At 42.9% G+C, this 17890-nt stretch overlaps 2 protein-coding genes across 5 annotated transcripts in view; one reads left to right on the top strand and one right to left on the bottom strand.

Moving 5' to 3' along the window:
- Nucleotides 1-1571: 1571 nt before the first annotated feature.
- LOC115182131 (uncharacterized) lies at nucleotides 1572-7834 on the top strand. The gene is made up of 5 exons (XM_029743798.1): nucleotides 1572-1766; nucleotides 6048-6368; nucleotides 6502-6546; nucleotides 6931-7059; nucleotides 7701-7834. The coding sequence occupies exons 1-5, from the start codon at nucleotides 1685-1687 to the stop codon at nucleotides 7832-7834; spliced, it is 711 nt and encodes a 236-aa protein (XP_029599658.1). The 5' UTR covers nucleotides 1572-1684.
- LOC115182130 (OX-2 membrane glycoprotein) overlaps nucleotides 6092-17890 on the bottom strand; it is a 51959-nt gene continuing 40160 nt past the window's right edge. The window contains exons 8-9 of one of the 4 annotated variants that reach the window (XM_029743794.1): nucleotides 8139-8223; nucleotides 6092-6110 (exon numbers count right to left, since the gene is read on the bottom strand). In XM_029743794.1, the coding sequence (XP_029599654.1) occupies nucleotides 6107-6110; nucleotides 8139-8223 (89 nt within the window). In that variant the 3' untranslated portion in view covers nucleotides 6092-6106. Of the gene's footprint in view, nucleotides 6111-7839; nucleotides 7901-8061; nucleotides 8224-17890 lie in introns of those variants that run through there. The other 3 variants (XM_029743793.1, XR_003873627.1, XM_029743795.1) reach the window with 3 other exon arrangements.

The following is a 17890-nucleotide window of genomic DNA, read 5'->3' as shown; positions in this document are numbered from 1 at the left end:
AGCACGACAGAGACTCTTCAACCCACACTGACACCGTGGTGAAGAAACACGACAGAGACTCTTCAACCCACACTGACACCCTGGTGAAGAAGGCACGACAGAGACTCTTCAACCCACACTGACACCCTGGTGAAGAAGGCACGACAGAGACTCTTCAACCCACACTGACACCCTGGTGAAGAAACACGACAGAGACTCTTCAACCCACACTGACACCCTGGTGAAGAAGACACGACAGAGACTCTTCAACCCACACGGACACCTTGGTGAAGAAGACACGACAGAGACTCTTCAACCCACACGGACACCTTGGTGAAGAAGCACGACAGAGACTCTTCAACCCACACTGACACCCTGGTGAAGAAGACACGACAGAGACTCTTCAACCCACACGGACACCTTGGTGATGAAGGCACGACAGAGACTCTTCAACCCACACGGACACCCTGGTGAAGAAGCACGACAGAGACTCTTCAACCCACACTGACACCCTGGTGAAGAAGCACGACAGAGACTCTTCAACCCACACTGACACCCTGGTGAAGAAGACACGACAGAGACTCTTCAACCCACACTGACACCGTGGTGAAGAAACACGACAGAGACTCTTCAACCCACACTGACACCCTGGTGAAGAAACACGACAGAGACTCTTCAACCCACACGGACACCTTGGTGAAGAAACACGACAGAGACTCTTCAACCCACACTGACACCCTGGTGAAGAAACACGACAGAGACTCTTCAAACCACACTGACAGGAGGCTGAAGAAATCCTGCCTGTTCCCGAGGGCCCTCACAGTGTTCTACAGGAGCACCATCGAGAGCATACTGTCGGCTAGACCACAGCCTGCAAGGCTCTACAGAAGGTGGTACGCTCAGCCGAACGCACCATTGGGTGTACACTGCCTGCCCCCCAGGACACCTACAACACCAGGTGTCGTATGTGATAAGAAGACCTCAGTCACCCGAGCCACGGCCTGTTCTCCCTGCTTCCATCACTCAGACGTGGGTAGTATAGGTACATCATGGCAAAAACTGTCAGACTTCTACCGCCAGACCATCAGGCTGATGAATAGCCACCACTAGTCAGTTACCTGCTACCCCTGTGTCCCCAACTGACGTTCATCCTGCCCCCACCCCCCCAATGGACATTTATAATTGTTACAGTTGTAAATATGTATTTATTATTATTTGTATTATTGTTTCATCCACTTCTCTTTGACCAGCACTGTTGGAGCTCGGAGCTTAAGAATGTCACTGTACCCTGCTATTACATCTGCAACCTTGTGCATGTGACGAATAAACCTAATCTAATCTATAGTGATCACCACAGTCAATGTTATGTAGATGAGAGAGGATGAAGCACATGGGGAGAGAGAGAACGAGTGAAAGAGAGAGTAGGTAAAGGAAGTAAAACGGAAGAAATGTTACCACAAACACTTGTGCAGTGACGGAGAGACTATGATGCTGGGGTGTGTTCAGACTGATGTGAGAGACATTTAAAATTGAGGAAGAGAGAGCGAGAGAGAGAACAGACAGTGTATTTCACTCACTCACACACTCTCTCACACACACACACACACACACACAGAGATGATCATCTACCAATGCTGTGGCTGTCTTCCTAAACCACCTCTGGTGTAACCTGCTGATATAGAAGGCCTGTGGGCTACAAGTCACCATGGGGCCCCGTGACTGCTGGTCCTGGACCAGCCTACCTCTCACCATCTTGGTTGTGCTTCTCTTCCCCCGGGATGCCCATGGTAAGTTAGACCCAGGGGAGAAAAAAACGTTTTGTATGTGATTAAACTACAGCGTATTGTGGTTGGTTCAGTTCCAACACAAAGTAAGAGAAGTGTTGCTGGTAAATAAAATAACTGTGGTTCTCTTTGAGTGAACATTTTTGTAAATATCTGAAATGTCATCCTCTCATTCAAGACTTCCAGTTTTTGTCATCCTGGCAAAAAACACTTTTTTTATTTGTGTGTGAGAGCTCGATGACAGAAAAAAAGATATCCTGTTGTAGAAAAAGATAAAGGGACTAAAAATAAGAGATTAGCGGGGTAGGAAAATTTGTTCCAAGTCATCTTAATGTCCGCCCGATCTTCCTCCCTAAAGATGAATAATTTATGTTGTTAATGTTCTCCTCCCTGTTTTCCAGTTGTTGTTGTTGAAACAAATCGCTCTTCTGGCTTCCATTTTGTTTCCGCTGAATAGCAAATACTCCACATTTCACACTGGCATTTTGAACCCATCAACAACATTAATATTTTATAATTGACATTACAGAGATATTGTAGCTTACTGACAACCAGCTGAAATATTTTTTGGGGCACATCTCAGTTATACCAATACTTGTGTCATGTATTTTAATTTATATGATTTCAACAACAACAATCATGAGTTAATTTAAATTTTTGTGATTTAGCAGACAAATTTATCCAGAGCTACTAACAGGAGCAATTAAGGTTAGGTGCCTTGCTCAAGGACACATCGACAAATGATTTTACCTAGTCGGCTTGGGGATTCGAACCAGCAACCTTTTGGTAACTGGCCCAACGCTCTTAGCTGCTAGACTACCTGCTGTCCACTGTTATATTAACTTATTATAACTTGATAATTATGAAAATACAGGCCCTATTTTTCCTCAGTAGCTTATTATTAACCACAATGAGTCATACTATATATATCAGATCCCTCTGTGTGAACATACCCATGGTCTCTATTAAAGCTGCGATATGTCACTTTTTGGGCGACCCAACAAAATTCACATAGAAATGTGAGTTATAGATCTGTCATTCTCATTCAAATCAAGTCTAATAAGCGGTAGATCTGTTCTATGTGCGCTATTTCTATTCTCCCTGTTTTTAAGTTTAGTTTTTTGAGTCTTATACTTTCGGTTTTGTACACCAGCTTCAAACAGCTGAAAATCCAATATTTTGGGGTATGGAAAATATACACTGCTCAAAAAAATAAAGGGAACACTTAAACAACACATCCTAGATCTGAATGAAAGAAATAATCTTATTAACTACTTTTTTCTTTACATAGTTGAATGTGCTGACAACAAAATCACACAAAAATAATCAATGGAAATCCAATTTATCAACCCATGGAGGTCTGGATTTGGAGTCACACTCAAAATTAAAGTAGAAAACCACACTACAGGCTGATCCAACTTTGATGTAATGTCCTTAAAACAAGTCAAAATGAGGCTCAGTAGTGTGTGTGGCCTCCACGTGCCTGTATGACCTCCCTACAACGCCTGGGCATGCTCCTGATGAGGTGGCGGATGGTCTCCTGAGGGATCTCCTCCCAGACCTGGACTAAAGCATCCGCCAACTCCTGGACAGTCTGTGGTGCAACGTGGCGTTGGTGGATGGAGCGAGACATGATGTCCCAGATGTGCTCAATTGGATTCAGGTCTGGGGAACGGGCGGGCCAGTCCATAGCATCAATGCCTTCCTCTTGCAGGAACTGCTGACACACTCCAGCCACATGAGGTCTAGCATTGTCTTGCATTAGGAGGAACCCAGGGCCAACCGCACCAGCATATGGTCTCACAAGGGGTCTGAGGATCTCATCTCGGTACCTAATGGCAGTCAGGCTACCTCTGGCGAGCACATGGAGGGCTGTGCGGCCCCCCAAAGAAATGCCACCCCACACCATGACTGACCCACCGCCAAACCGGTCATGCTGGAGGATGTTGCAGGCAGCAGAACGTTCTCCACGGCGTCTCCAGACTCTGTCACGTCTGTCACATGTGCTCAGTGTGAACCTGCTTTCATCTGTGAAGAGCACAGGGCGCCAGTGGCGAATTTGCTAATCTTGGTGTTCTCTGGCAAATGCCAAACGTCCTGCACGGTGTTGGGCTGTAAGCACAACCCCCACCTGGGACGTCGGGCCCTCATACCACCCTCATGGAGTCTGTTTCTGACCGTTTGAGCAGACACATGCACATTTGTGGCCTGCTGGAGGTCATTTTGCAGGGCTCTGGCAGTGCTCCTCCTGCTCCTTCTTGCACAAAGGCGGAGGTAGCGGTCCTGCTGCTGGGTTGTTGCCCTCCTACGGCCTCCTGCACGTCTCCTGATGTACTGGCCTGTCTCCTGGTAGCGCCTCCATGCTCTGGACACTACGCTGACACAGCAAACCTTCTTGCCACAGCTCGCATTGATGTGCCATCCTGGATGAGCTGCACTACCTGAGCCACTTGTGTGGGTTGTAGACTCCGTCTCATGCTACCACTAGAGTGAAAGCACCGCCAGCATTCAAAAGTGACCAAAACATCAGCCAGGAAGCATAGGAACTGAGAAGTGGTCTGTGGTCTCTACCTGCAGAACCACTCCTTTATTGGGGGTGTCTTACTTATTGCCTATAATTTCCACCTATTGTCTATTCCATTTGCACAACAGCATGTGAAATTTATTGTCAATCAGTGTTGCTTCCTAAGTGGACAGTTTGATTTCACAGAAGTGTGATTGACTTGGAGTTACATTGTGTTGTTTAAGTGTTCCCTTTATTTTTTTGAGCAGTATATTTCATAGCGGTTTAGATGGTACGATGATTCTCTACACTATACTTGCTTTTTTGTCACATAAACTGAAATTAGGCGAACTGTTAGAATTTTAGCAACCAGGAAGTGGCGGAACAATTTCTGCATAGTTGTAACGGCTGCCTTCGTCGTCAGATGAAACAGAGAAGTCATCGTCGGAAAAGGTGGACCAATACGCAGCGGAGGATGTGTTCATATTCAATATTTAATTAATAGCAACACTTCAACCAAAACACGAAAATGAACGACAGCCTACAGTTCTGCTAGGTACAAAACTAAACAGAAAATACAATTACCCACAAAACCCAAAGAAAAAACATGCTCCTTATGTGTGACTCCCAATCAACAACAATGAACTTCAGCTGTGCCTGATTGGGAGCCACACACGGCCCAAAACAAAGAAATACAAAAAAACCTAGAAAAAGAACATAGAACGCCCACCCAATGTAACACCCTGGCCTAACCAAAATAAATAACAAAAACCCCCTCTCTATGGCCAGGGCGTTACAATAGTGCATCTTTATTATAGCCCTACTGTGGCTTTCCTGTGTGGTCGGAAGGTATAATCGAGTTGTGTGCCATTGAGTGGTAGGCCAACAGTCAAGTGGTATATGATGCTATCGTTTTGTCACCTCTACTGTCCTCTCATTGATACTGAGAAGTCTGACACTCCTTGCCACTAATTGACATTCTGAATGTTATTGATGGTCAGTAATAATGAGTTAAACTGAGATCATTTTGGATATACTCAGTTCCTCAGTGATGATTATGACGTCGGAAAGTCTTTAGGTTTGTGATAAGTTCCCCCATGGTATGATGAGGTGGTCCTATTTAGTCTGAGACAGGATGCAGCACTGAATAAGTGCAGGTCTTCCTTGTGGCTCAGTTGGTAGAGCATGGTGTGTGCAACGCCAGCGTGGTGTGTGCAACGCCAGCGTGGTGTGTGCAACGCCAGGGTTGTGGGTTCGATTCCCACGGGGGCCAGTACAAAAAACGGGGGGCCAGTACAAAAAATAAAAAATAATGCATGAAATGTATGCATTCACTACTGTAAGTTGCTCTGGATAAGAGCGTCTGCTAAATGACTAAAAATGAATCTCAATTCCCTAGAACCTGTAGTCCCACTGTTTTCTGCTAATTGAGTTCCCACTCTTCAGGATGTGAAATGTGTTTTGTCCTTTTTTTTATCTCTCTGTATGTATCCCCCTTCTATTAGTCATGAACATGTCACTTTCACTGATACCACGGGGAAATTCTGATGTAGGGGAACATCTCCCTCACCTGTCTACAATCTTTAATCACCTCTCATCTCAGTAAAATATTTTTTTCCACCACCTAGGATCCAGATAAAGACATATTAAGGCCTATCCTTGTAGCCATTATTACAATCTATTTGTTATGTGTGTGTGTATGATTTGATATAGAGGTGATGGGTGATCTTATGGGGGACTATTGGTCAGGCAGTTACTTACTTCAGTTTAATTCTTTGCAGGTCAAGATTCTGATTGCTTCCCAGAGATTAGAGTGACACGGAACACAGTATGGGAGACTTCACCTGGGAAACAACTGAAGATGAACTGTTCTGTTGATTTCTGTTCCAACTTACCACCACCATCATGGTGTAAGTTTGATGAATCAACCAAATGCAATACTGTCAACACAACAGCTCTCATTCAAACACAGTTGACAAATTTGACAAACACTACATGGATCTCATTTCTGACTTTCACAAACATATCCAGAGGTGATGCTGGTCTATACAGGTGTGAATTACACACGGCTGTGGGTCATTCTATTAATGTTACTGTCTCAGGTGAGCAATCTATTAATACATTTTCTCAGTTTGAAATGTTTAATCAGTTAAACAATAAACATTTAGTTATTTTTTCCCATTGTATTCATAGAAGCAAACCCCTGTGATGGGTGTCAATTGTTATGTATTTCAGAGAGAATCGAAGACACCACAGATTTATATCAGAACAATGAAACAAGTAAGAGGAGATTTTCACTCTTCATAGCTTAGCATGCATTGCACACTGAACAGAAAGGTGCTGCAGTATGAATATACATCAAGGCACACCACAACACAATGCTATGTCACACCTAACTCTGAAACACTGTGGTAACCAGTAACACCCTAACAGCCAGTTAAAACTAGCAACCTAGTATCCCTGTTGAGTCAAACCTCCTCTTCAGGGGTGTAATTTTGATTTTAAATGTGTGTGTGTGTGTAATTAGGCAGAATTATTTTGCCATTGAAAACAAATTTCCTGCATTTTATATTTTTGAGTCTATAGCTTTAATGAATTCAAATGTGGTGTGGGGGGACATTTCCTCCCTGTTCATAGTGGAAATTATTCCTCTTTCTCTTATAGACAGTACAGTGAGTCGGAGTGACAGCTTCCTGGAGTGGCTGTGGCCTTATGTTTACTCCTCGGCTGGGATTGTGGTGTTTGTCATCGTGGTGATAACCATATCCATGCTCTCAATGCGTGGTTGTAAAGGTAAGATGATCACGATTACCTCAGCATATTAATACAGACTAATGATGACCATAGTACATTAATACAGACTAATGATGATCATAGTACATTACTACAGACTAATGATGACCATAGTACATTAATACAGACTAATGATGACCATAGTACATTAATACAGACTAATGATGACCATAGTACATTAATACAGACTAATGATGACCATAGTACATAAATACAGACTGATGATGACCATATCACATTAATACAGACTAATGATGACCATAACACATTAATACAGACTAATGATGACCGTAGCATATTAATACAGCCTAATGATGACCGTTGCATATTAATACAGACTATGATGACCATTGTACATTAATACAGACTAATGATGACCATAGTACATGAATAGAGAGTAATGATGACCATAGTACATTAATACAGACTAATGATGACCATAGTACATTAATACAGACTAATGATGACCATAGTACATTAATACAGACTAATGATGACCATAGTACATTAATACAGACTAATGATGACCATAGTACATTAATACAGACTAATGATGACCATAGTATATTAATACAGACATTTATATCTAGGACATAACATTTAATTTCAATGTTTTGTTCATGATTCCCTTGAAATTGCAGGTGCCTGTCCGACCAGGAAGTCAAGGAAAGAGGACCAAACAGAGAACCAGGTCAAACAGATATACACTTTACACATCTCCCTTTCATTTAGTCCTATATTAGTACTATTAGTACAGATTCTGAATGGTGTTTAATGTGTTTACAGTATGTAACAGAGTCTTTTGGTGCGCTCCTTGTCTGTCAGTCCCAGGTGTGGCCCACTATAATCAACAGTGGGGTTTGCAAATACACAGAGTATTAAAGTTGCTTACTTGTTGTTGCAGTATATGGCTATACCAATGACCCAGCAAGCATTCCCACGACCCAACCCCCAACCCCACCACAGACCAAGCATCCGATCCCACCAAGCCCAGGACCGGCCCCAAGCCCAGCCCCGGCCCCAAGCCCAGGCACAAGCCCAGCCCACCCCACCGCCGGACTGTATCTATGACAACGCACCTGCCAGGGGCCCACGTCGCACTCATCCGGCACCCGTCCAAGATGCAGCCAATCAGGTAGCTGTCCCGGTGGACAGGGATGATACCTATAGCAACGGGAAGGAGAAAGAGGAAGAGAGTGATATCATGTACGCAGCGCTCAACCATCAGGTAAAGCCTCGAGCCGCACCGCGCCCTGCACAGCCTCAGGAGGAGGGCTCAGAGTACGCAGCCATACGAGTGTCCTGAGCCCTGGAACCAGGAAGTAAAACTTCTCTTCCCAGAGGGCCGCAGTCCTACTGGTCTTTGTTTCTCCCTGATTACGAGAAGGGGGTCGCTGCGTCCCAATATGGCGACCGGAATATGGGCGAGTGGGTGTGTCGAAAGGGAAGTAGTGGGCGTGTGGAAAGGAGTGGGTGTGTCAAAGCGCTCTGCTATAGGTTAGACGGTTTTGATTGAGCTGTATTTTTTCTCTTCCGTTTCTTGCCACTCAACCAGACTGTGACACACAACTAGGTGCTATCTACAACCAAAAATGATTATTTGGCTGTCCTCATCAGAGAACCCTTTGAAGAACCCCCTTTGGTTCCAGATAGAACCCTTCTGGGTTCCATGAAGAACCCTTTCCACAGAGGGTTCTACATGGAATCCAAAAGAGTTCTACCTGGAACCAAAAAGGGTTCTCCTATGGGGACAGCTGTAAAACCCTTTTGGAACCCTTTTTTCTACGAGTGTACCTCACATTGAGCTACCATACTGCGAGAGTTGGGACTTCTGTTTTTAAGCCAGAGGATGAGTCTGAGTGTTAGAATTACATGAATAATTGTACATTTTCCGGTTTAAAACTGAAGATTGTTTATTGGGGCGGCAGGTAGCCTTGTGGTTAGAGCGTTGGGCCAGTAACCGAAAGGTTGCTAGGTCAAATCCTATATTCTGCCCCTGAACAAGGCAGTTAACCCACTGTTCCTAGGCTGTCATTGTAAATAAGAATTTGTTCTTAACTGACTTGCCTAGTTAAATAAATAAAAAATAAAAAAATGGAAGTATTGATGATGGGTGTACTGTTGCTTTATGGGTTGTACGCATGTTCTTACTGTGACTGTCACCCTGATATATTACTGTGACTGTCATCCTGATATATTATTGTGACTGTCACCCTGATATATTACTGTGACTGTCACCCTGATATATTACTGTGACTGTCATCCTGATATATTACTGCGACTGTCACTTATGATATATTACTGTGACTGTCACCCTGATATATTACTGTGACTGTCACCCTGATATATTATTGTGACTGTCGCCCTGATATATTATTGTGACTGTCACTCTGATATATTACTGTGACTGGCACTCTGATATATTACTGTGACTGGCACACTGATATATTACTGTGACTGTCATCCTGATATATTACTGCGACTGTCACTTATGATATAATACTGTGACTGTCACCCTGATATATTATTGTGACTGTCGCCCTGATATATTATTGTGACTGTCACTCTGATATATTACTGTGACTGGCACTCTGATATATTACTGTGACTGGCACACTGATATATTACTGTGACTGTCACTCGGATATATTACTGTGACTGTCACTCGGATATATTACTGTGACTGGCACTCTGATATATTACTGTGACTGTCATCCTGATATATTACTGTGACTGTCACCCTGATATATTATTGTGACTGTCACCCTGATATATTACTGTGACTGTCATCCTGATATATTACTGTGACTGTCACCCTGATATATTACTGTGACTGGCACTCTGATATATTACTGTGACTGGCACTCTGATATATTACTGTGACTGGCACACTGATATATTACTGTGACTGTCACTCGGATATATTACTGTGACTGTCACTCGGATATATTACTGTGACTGGCACTCTGATATATTACTGTGACTGACACCCTGATATATTACTGTGACTGTCACCCTGATATATTACTGTCACTCTGATATTGGCTACTAGGTAGCTACTTCCCATGCCGTTACCGGACAGTAGTGCCTGTCAAGCGGGAGCGAACGGTACTGTCTCCCGGTGTTGTTGTTTTTCATGCGTACCCTCCCCATTGAGTAGTAGACTGTATGTACTGTATGTATCAAGGTGACATCTAGATGCTTATCAATATTAGTTACTTCTTGTGTAGGCTGCTATCCTCTTTTAAATAAAATAATTTGAGAGAAAACATGGCCACGTTAGCTGCCGCCTGTGACATGACCATGATACCAGTGGCGATCGGTGCCATTTAAGATTTTTTATTATTTTAACCTTTATTTAACTAGACAAGTCATTTAAGAACAAATTCGTATTTACAATGACGGCCTACACCGGCCAAACCCGGACGACGCTGGGCCAATTGTGCACCACCCTATGGGACTACTAATCACGGCCAGTTGTGATACAGCCTGGAATCGAACCAGGGTGTCTGTAGTGACACCTCAAGCCCTGAGATGCAATGCCTTAGACCGCTGCGCCACTCAGGAGCCCTGATGAGGGATGAGGGAGGACGTCTTTTTTTCTTCTTTCATGAGCATGGCCTTATTTCTATTACAGCTTATTGGATGACTGTCATTCATATTCCATTCACCCAGTTCAATGTAACATCGATAGGTTTAGGCTACTACATGATAGTCAAATTTTCCCTGTACCCATCATGAGGTTTCCTCAACCTAGACTATGAATGAAAGCTACATCACGGTGCTCTTTAGGCTACTGTAGACCTACATTGCAAAAGTGTGTTTTAATCAATTATTTGGTGACGTGAATATATTTAGAATATTTTTTTCTAAAAAGGCTAACTTTTTAAAAATGTTTTACTATTTAATTTATTATGAAATTCACTGAGGAAGATGTTCTTCCCCTTCCTCCTCTGAGGAGCCTCCACTGCATGATACCCAGTAGGAAGCACTTCAAGTCGGCAGGCATGTCGATACAACCCCGGTGCGCTGGTCCAACTTATCGACTCGTCTCGCAGCCCAATCAGCCATTTGAAACAGTATTCAGTGGCAACAAATCTGGCCAATTAGCTGATTTCGCTTTCCATTCACCCACTCTCCCATACTTCTGTCACCATGTTGGGCTGCAGATACCCATACTTCTGTCACCATGTTGGGCTCCAGATACCCATACTTCTGTCACCATGTTGGGCTGCAGATACCCATACTTCTGTCACCATGTTGGGCTGCAGATACCCATACTTCTGTCACCATGTTGGGCTGCAGATACCCATACTTCTGTCACCATGTTGGGCTGCAGATACCCATACTTCTGTCACCATGTTGGGCTGCAGATACCCATACTTCTGTCACCATGTTGGGCTGCAGATACCCATACTTCTGTCACCATGTTGGGCTGCAGATACCCATACTTGATATTACAGAAATTGATCAGCTGGCTGCCTCTGAACTTGGAACTTCTACCAATGATAACATCAGCTTTAACTATGGTCTTTTGGGTAAAACTTTCTTACAGAGGTTGATTCTTGAGGCCTACATGAAATATTCTACTGCACTGTAATCACGTGAAAATCAGTTGACTGTGAATGTAACTGTGATTGATTGTTTTTTTTAATGCATTTTTTTTGTGATTGCGTGTTACCTATTTAAACAAATAATCAGATTTGATTTACTATAATATAATTTGCACTGAAATGTTACTATTCTCCATTCCTTACTGTAATCAACCAGTTTCAGTGAAATCACTGTGAGTGATAACAATCCCCTGGCCTTGGGTTTAGTTGAGGTGTTACTGTCGTTAAGCAGGGTGTTTTGCAGTTTACCTCTTGTGCTGGGATGTGATTAGGAGGTTTCCTGTGCTACACAAACCAAAAGCCCCACATGCTGCAGCACACAGTTACATATCCTGTGATGCAGTGAGAAGCTTTCTCTGTGTGTGTGTGTGTGTGTGTGTGTGTGTGTGTGTTCATGCCTGATCTACTGTTCCTGCATGTGTGTGTGCATGTGTTATCCCAGCTAGCACATAATGTTCTGAGAACCATATATTTCTTAGACCTTGGTGAGAGTATGTTTGTCCTATGATTATTCTGCACACATCCTTCCCACAATGTTCTGGGAATGGTGCAGGATACCCAGCTAGCACATAACGTTCTAAGAACCATACTTCAGCATAATGTTTTCTGCAGGTTTCCTCATGGTTCTATTTAAAGGAAAACTACACCCAAAACCACTCATTCCTATAATTTACAGTGTTGCATAACACTAATATGTGAGAACAATATTTTTTGTGAACACATTTTTTATCTTGTCGTTATTATAAGGTTGGTAGCAACGTGAAAATCATTGTGGAAATCTGTTGCAGCTCAAGACGACTAAAAAACCGACAATGCAATGCTCTCTCTATGGGCTGGCTGGCTAGTAGCAAGCTAGCAAATATAGCTACACACAATAATACCAAAGTCAATATCAGCATGTGAAGTAGGTAGTTAGCTTTAGAATTGCCTAAAAAACTGCAATATCAATTTAGGAGTCTACAATCTCACCATGTTAAACCTGCAGATTGATGTGCCTCAGAGTGGAGTCTGACATTCACAACGGCATCATGCAATGCACCCTGGACTGAAGAGGCAGACAAATAGTAGAAATGTGTTAGACCCTCTGTTCAATTACACATCTCTCTGGGCAGGAATATCGTGAAAATATGATCAATGGCTCATTGGAGAGAAGACTACCTCCCACGTTATGACATCGGCCAGTATTAGAATCTGACACGTATGATAGACGTTTTAACGATCTAAAAGTCATATTCCTATTAACTTCCAGAGACACTTTAACACAATGCTACATCACACTGGCAGAAGTTCTGCCTGCTTTAATGGCAGTAGCTCAGATACACATGAAATGACCCAGGGAATCGAAAGAACATCACTCAGAGATGCACAAAAACATTATAACATTCAAAATGGGTGAATCTTTACTTTAAAGTCATGTTCTCAGAACATTAAGAAAACTTTCCATAAAAAGCACAAGCAAACATTAGTAACATTCTAAGAATGTTATTTAAAAACATATACATTCCATTCTCAACATCAACAAAACTCTCTCTCTCCTCTATCTTGTTAAGTGTGTTCAGGTGTGTTGACCTTAATGGGTGCTTGTTTCCTTTGAAATGGGGTCTGTTTGAATAGATTCAAATGAACTGCTTTGTATCAGTAAAAATACATGGCATGCTAGCTCCATCTTGGTGGCGCAGTGAACTAATTCCAAAACCTTCGGGAACCATAGTAAACGTTCTCAGGACCTCCCTGTAAGCTACAAATGAACATTCCCAGAAAGTTTTCACTTTCTGTTTTACCGGTCAGGAAATGTATGTCTTCCTTCGCAGAAGCAATGGGAAACCAAAAACGTACGTTCCCCGGACTTCCAAGTAACCACATTTAGTAGACTGGATGTGAGTGTTTATGTGCTTGCATGAGTGTGTTATGTGATTGCATGAGTGTGTTATGTGATTGCATGAGTTACTATATGTGATTGTGATCTCCTAACCATCACAAAGACACAGGGTCTTGAACAGGAAACACAGGGCTGACCACAGTGTCGTGAAGTACTCCTGACATGGTGTGATTGAGACTGTGTTGTTTTACAGTACAGCACAGGTGTCAAACTCATTCCACGGAGGGCCGAGTGTCTGCGGGTTTTTGTTCCTCCCGTCTACTTCACTGTAAAAACAGAAAGTCTCAAAACACCATGCATGATTGTGTAACGAAACCATGGAAAATAGTGCAGCTAAACTGAGATCTGGTGTTTGGAGGGTGTTTGAATGTAAACCCAATGAAAGTGTTTTAATACACAGAATGTGTTTTAAAACAGAAATGATGTACTTTGAAAGACCCAAAGTGGTTCATCAACATGACTTGGTGTTTTTAAGAGAGTGTTGTGAAAACATTTTTTGTGGTTTCAGTGCATGTAAAAGGCAGCATCAAAACACAAAAACTGTGTTTCTCATACAATTAATAGTTTATAAATGCAAATGGTTTATAATCCTAAATATTGATTGATGATAAGGAGCTATGGAGAATATTTTTTGTGGAGTTCTACCTTTATTTTTTTTCTATGCTTTTATTTAGACAGATTAGAATCAGGAGGTGCAGTAAAATGGTGCATTTTGTTGGAATTTTACCCACTCACCCACACAGCCACACCGTAAGAAATTATTCAGGGTGAATTGAAATTGAACCCCCCCCCCAAAAAAACAAACAAACATATACTTAATAAACATGAATGCAAGTTGTGCAGAGCCCGAAGAACGGGGATCAATTCCCCGCTCCAAGCCTTCAATCTGTTTCTCCCCCCTATCTGTATCCTCTCTGTATCCTATCTGTATCCTATCTGTATCCTCTCTGTCATTTCAGAACTGTCTCAATAAAAAGTCAAAATACCTCAAAAATATCTTTCAAAAAAATGTATGTAATCATATTAATGATTTGTTAATTTCATTTTAACAAAATAATGTAAGAATAAATCCAACTTAACATGTTGCTCAAAATGTCAGTATCTTTCATGACTATAACCAAAGAGAGAAAATGAGTGATTGAACTCCTTAGAAGTCTGGTTTTAATCACGTTGCATTTTCTATCTTGTCACGTGACTCTGATTTTAGAGGATTGTGTGTAATATTTTTCTTTTTGACTTTATGATTTTTTCACATAATGATTCATGCATATTTGATGAAATCCAAGTAGATTTCTATATTAGTATTGAGCTTGTGCCATGAAGTGTAATGGATCATGATATCTAAACCGTCAAATTGACGTTCAATGAGGACAGCACCCATTCCCACATTCAAGATTATTAATGGTGAAGTGTAGAATCCCACATTTTTGCAGTTCAACCTCCAGTTACTGCTGGTGACTTGAACACTGTGCTTGACAATGCCTGCCCAAAATGGTATATAATGTCAAATGATCAAATACATAACAATGTTAAACATTAAGGCACTTCAGAGAAAGGGATCTAATTCTGCACTAGACAGGATTCAAAACATCAGAATGGAGTTTAGAAGCTTTAAATAGAGGAAAGAGAAGGAATCTAATTCTGGACAGGACTCGAAACACCAAAATAGTGTTTTCAACCTTTTCTGTGAGTGCTCCCAGTCTGGCAAGGTGCTGCACAACACACCATGTCATGTTTCAACACATCTCAGGATGATGTGTTTCAACACTCCAGCAAAGTTAAGGTTTCGTCTCCTTCAATTTGGTGGCAACTCAGTTGCCACAAGTTTTGGCATTACAAAGTACTTCATTTTAACAATTTTGATTGATAAATTAAGGTCACTAATTAGTGAGGAACTCCCCTCACCTGCTTGTCTATGGCTTAATTGAAAGGAAAAACCAAAAACCTGCAGACACTCAGCCCTCCATGGAATGAGTTTGACACCCCTGCAGCACAGTATTGTAGATGAGGTGAACCATGGGTGCACTGGTCATCTGACACCATGATTTAAAGAAACAGTAACCACTTAGCTGACTGGCATGTTTAGGCCAGTAATGGGACTTTACCTCTCAATACCACCATGTACATTTACTAGACACTCTTATCCAGAGCGACATACATTTGACACTTTTTGTGTGCCATGCTCTACTGAGCTGCACGGAACACATACATGATAATGTTGTGTGTGATCACATCATAAAGGCTGTATTGTGAACACAGTTAACCCCACAAGGCATCATACTCTGACAAGACTTGTTTCATTTCTGTTCTTTTTCCTTTTATAGCAAGTCTAACCTGAGAATCTGCATTGTCTCCAGGTCTCTCTTGAAAAATAACCTGGTTAAATAAAGGTTAAATACATTTTAAATAAATGTTAATCCTTCCATGGTGCTGCTTGTATAAGACACTGCTTTGCTGTTCTCTCACTGAATGTACTGGAACAGGACTGCAATGATGATTGCCATTGACTGGCTATTTAAAATGAGACTTTATATAAAATATGTGTTGTTGCTTTTTTAAATGTATTATTCAATAAATGTATGATATTTTCTGAACGACGAACTGTCCTAAATGATGAACTGTACATGAATTAGGATGAAGCTATGTATTATGTTTTGTTTAACTGCGTCTGAACTGCATATACAGTTAACCTGATTATTAAGCCTGTATGTTTTTTCCCAACCAAAACATGAGTGACATTTAAGACAGTGAGATAGGGAAGCACCTGTTCCCCTACAGACCATGCTCCCCCATGCTCAACGTCTCAACGTCCCACTGAATCCGGGAAATGAGCCATTTCAGTTCAAAACAGTGATCCAAAACTTAGACCACGTGGTGATTGTCTGGTCTCAACCACTTCAGTCCCGTGGTGTGAGGTGGACGTAGGTTGTTCCTGCCACCTCTCTGTGGTCTGTGAGTGGAAATAACTGTCTGACTCTGATAGCACCCTCCCTCCCCCACACACAGACAGACAGACACGTGGATGGGGTTTAGGCTGGGTTTCTGTAGAAGCACTTTGTGACATCTGCCGATGTAAAAAGGGCTTTATAAATACATGTGATTGATATGTGCACCCACCAAGTGCTACTATACAGCAACACCCAGACTGTGTGGCTGACCCCTGAACCCTGAAACTGAGGAGGAGAGGATATGTAGAGCTACACCGACAGCAGACTGTGTGGCTGACCCGTGACCCCTGACACTGAGGAGGAGAGGATGTGTAGACCTACACCGACAGTAGACTGTGTGGCTGACCCCTGACCTCTGACACTGAGGAGGGGAGGATGTGTAGACCTACACCTACAGCAGACTGTGTGGCTGACCCTTGACCTCTGACACTGAGGAGGGGAGGATGTGTAGACCTACACCTACAGCAGACTGTGTGGCTGACCCCTGACCTCTGACACTGAGGAGGAGAGGATGTGTAGACCTACACCTACAGCAGACTGTGTGGCTGACCCCTGACCTCTGACACTGAGGAGGGGAGGATGTGTAGACCTACACCGACAGTAGACTGTGTGGCTGACCTCTGACACTGAGGAGGGGAGGATGTGTAGACCTACACCGACAGTAGACTGTGTGGCTGACCCCTGACCTCTGACACTGAGAGGATGTGTAGACCTACACCGACAGCAGACTGTGTGGCTGACCCCTGACCTCTGACACTGAGGAGGGGAGGATGTGTAGACCTACACCTACAGCAGACTGTGTGGCTGACCCCTGACCTCTGACACTGAGGAGGAGAGGATGTGTAGACCTACACCGACAGTAGACTGTGTGGCTGACCCCTGACCTCTGACACTGAGGAGGGGAGGATGTGTAGACCTACACCGACAGTAGACTGTGTGGCTGACCCCTGACCCCTGACACTGAGGAGGGGAGGATGTGTAGACCTACACCGACAGTAGACTGTGTGGCTGACCCCTGACCTCTGACACTGAGGAGGGGAGGATGTGTAGACCTACACCGACAGCAGACTGTGTGGCTGACCCCTGACCTCTGACACTGAGGAGGGGAGGATGTGTAGACCTGCACCTACAGTAGACTGTGTGGCTGACCCCTGACCTCTGACACTGAGGAGGGGAGGATGTGTAGAAGTGAGAAAAACAACACCTGAAAAGATTGAGCAGAAAGCTTTCCATGAACATTTATTTTTAATCACCCTCATCATAAGGCAATCAATAAAGTCTAGCTGGGGTGTGTGTGCGTGTTTGTGTGTGTGTGTTGGTACTATACAAGCACCATAACAGGGGAAGGGGAGTCAGGGGGGACAACTTCCTCCTGTTATTCTCATGTCTCA

This window comes from Salmo trutta, unplaced genomic scaffold (genome assembly GCF_901001165.1).
Source record: "Salmo trutta unplaced genomic scaffold, fSalTru1.1, whole genome shotgun sequence".
NCBI lineage: Eukaryota > Metazoa > Chordata > Actinopteri > Salmoniformes > Salmonidae > Salmo > Salmo trutta.
The sequence above is the reverse complement of the archived record's forward strand: the minus strand, read 5'-3'. Positions and strand labels throughout refer to the sequence as shown.

Bases quoted from the DNA above. Each gene is read 5' to 3' on its own strand.
- LOC115182131 (XM_029743798.1), top strand. From the start codon at position 1,685: ATGGGGCCCCGTGACTGCTGGTCCTGGACCAGCCTACCTCTCACCATC. The intron at 1,767-6,047 runs GTAAGTTAGACC...AATTCTTTGCAG, and splicing joins CTTCCCCCGGGATGCCCATG to GTCAAGATTCTGATTGCTTC. The intron at 6,369-6,501 runs GTGAGCAATCTA...TATGTATTTCAG, and splicing joins TATTAATGTTACTGTCTCAG to AGAGAATCGAAGACACCACA.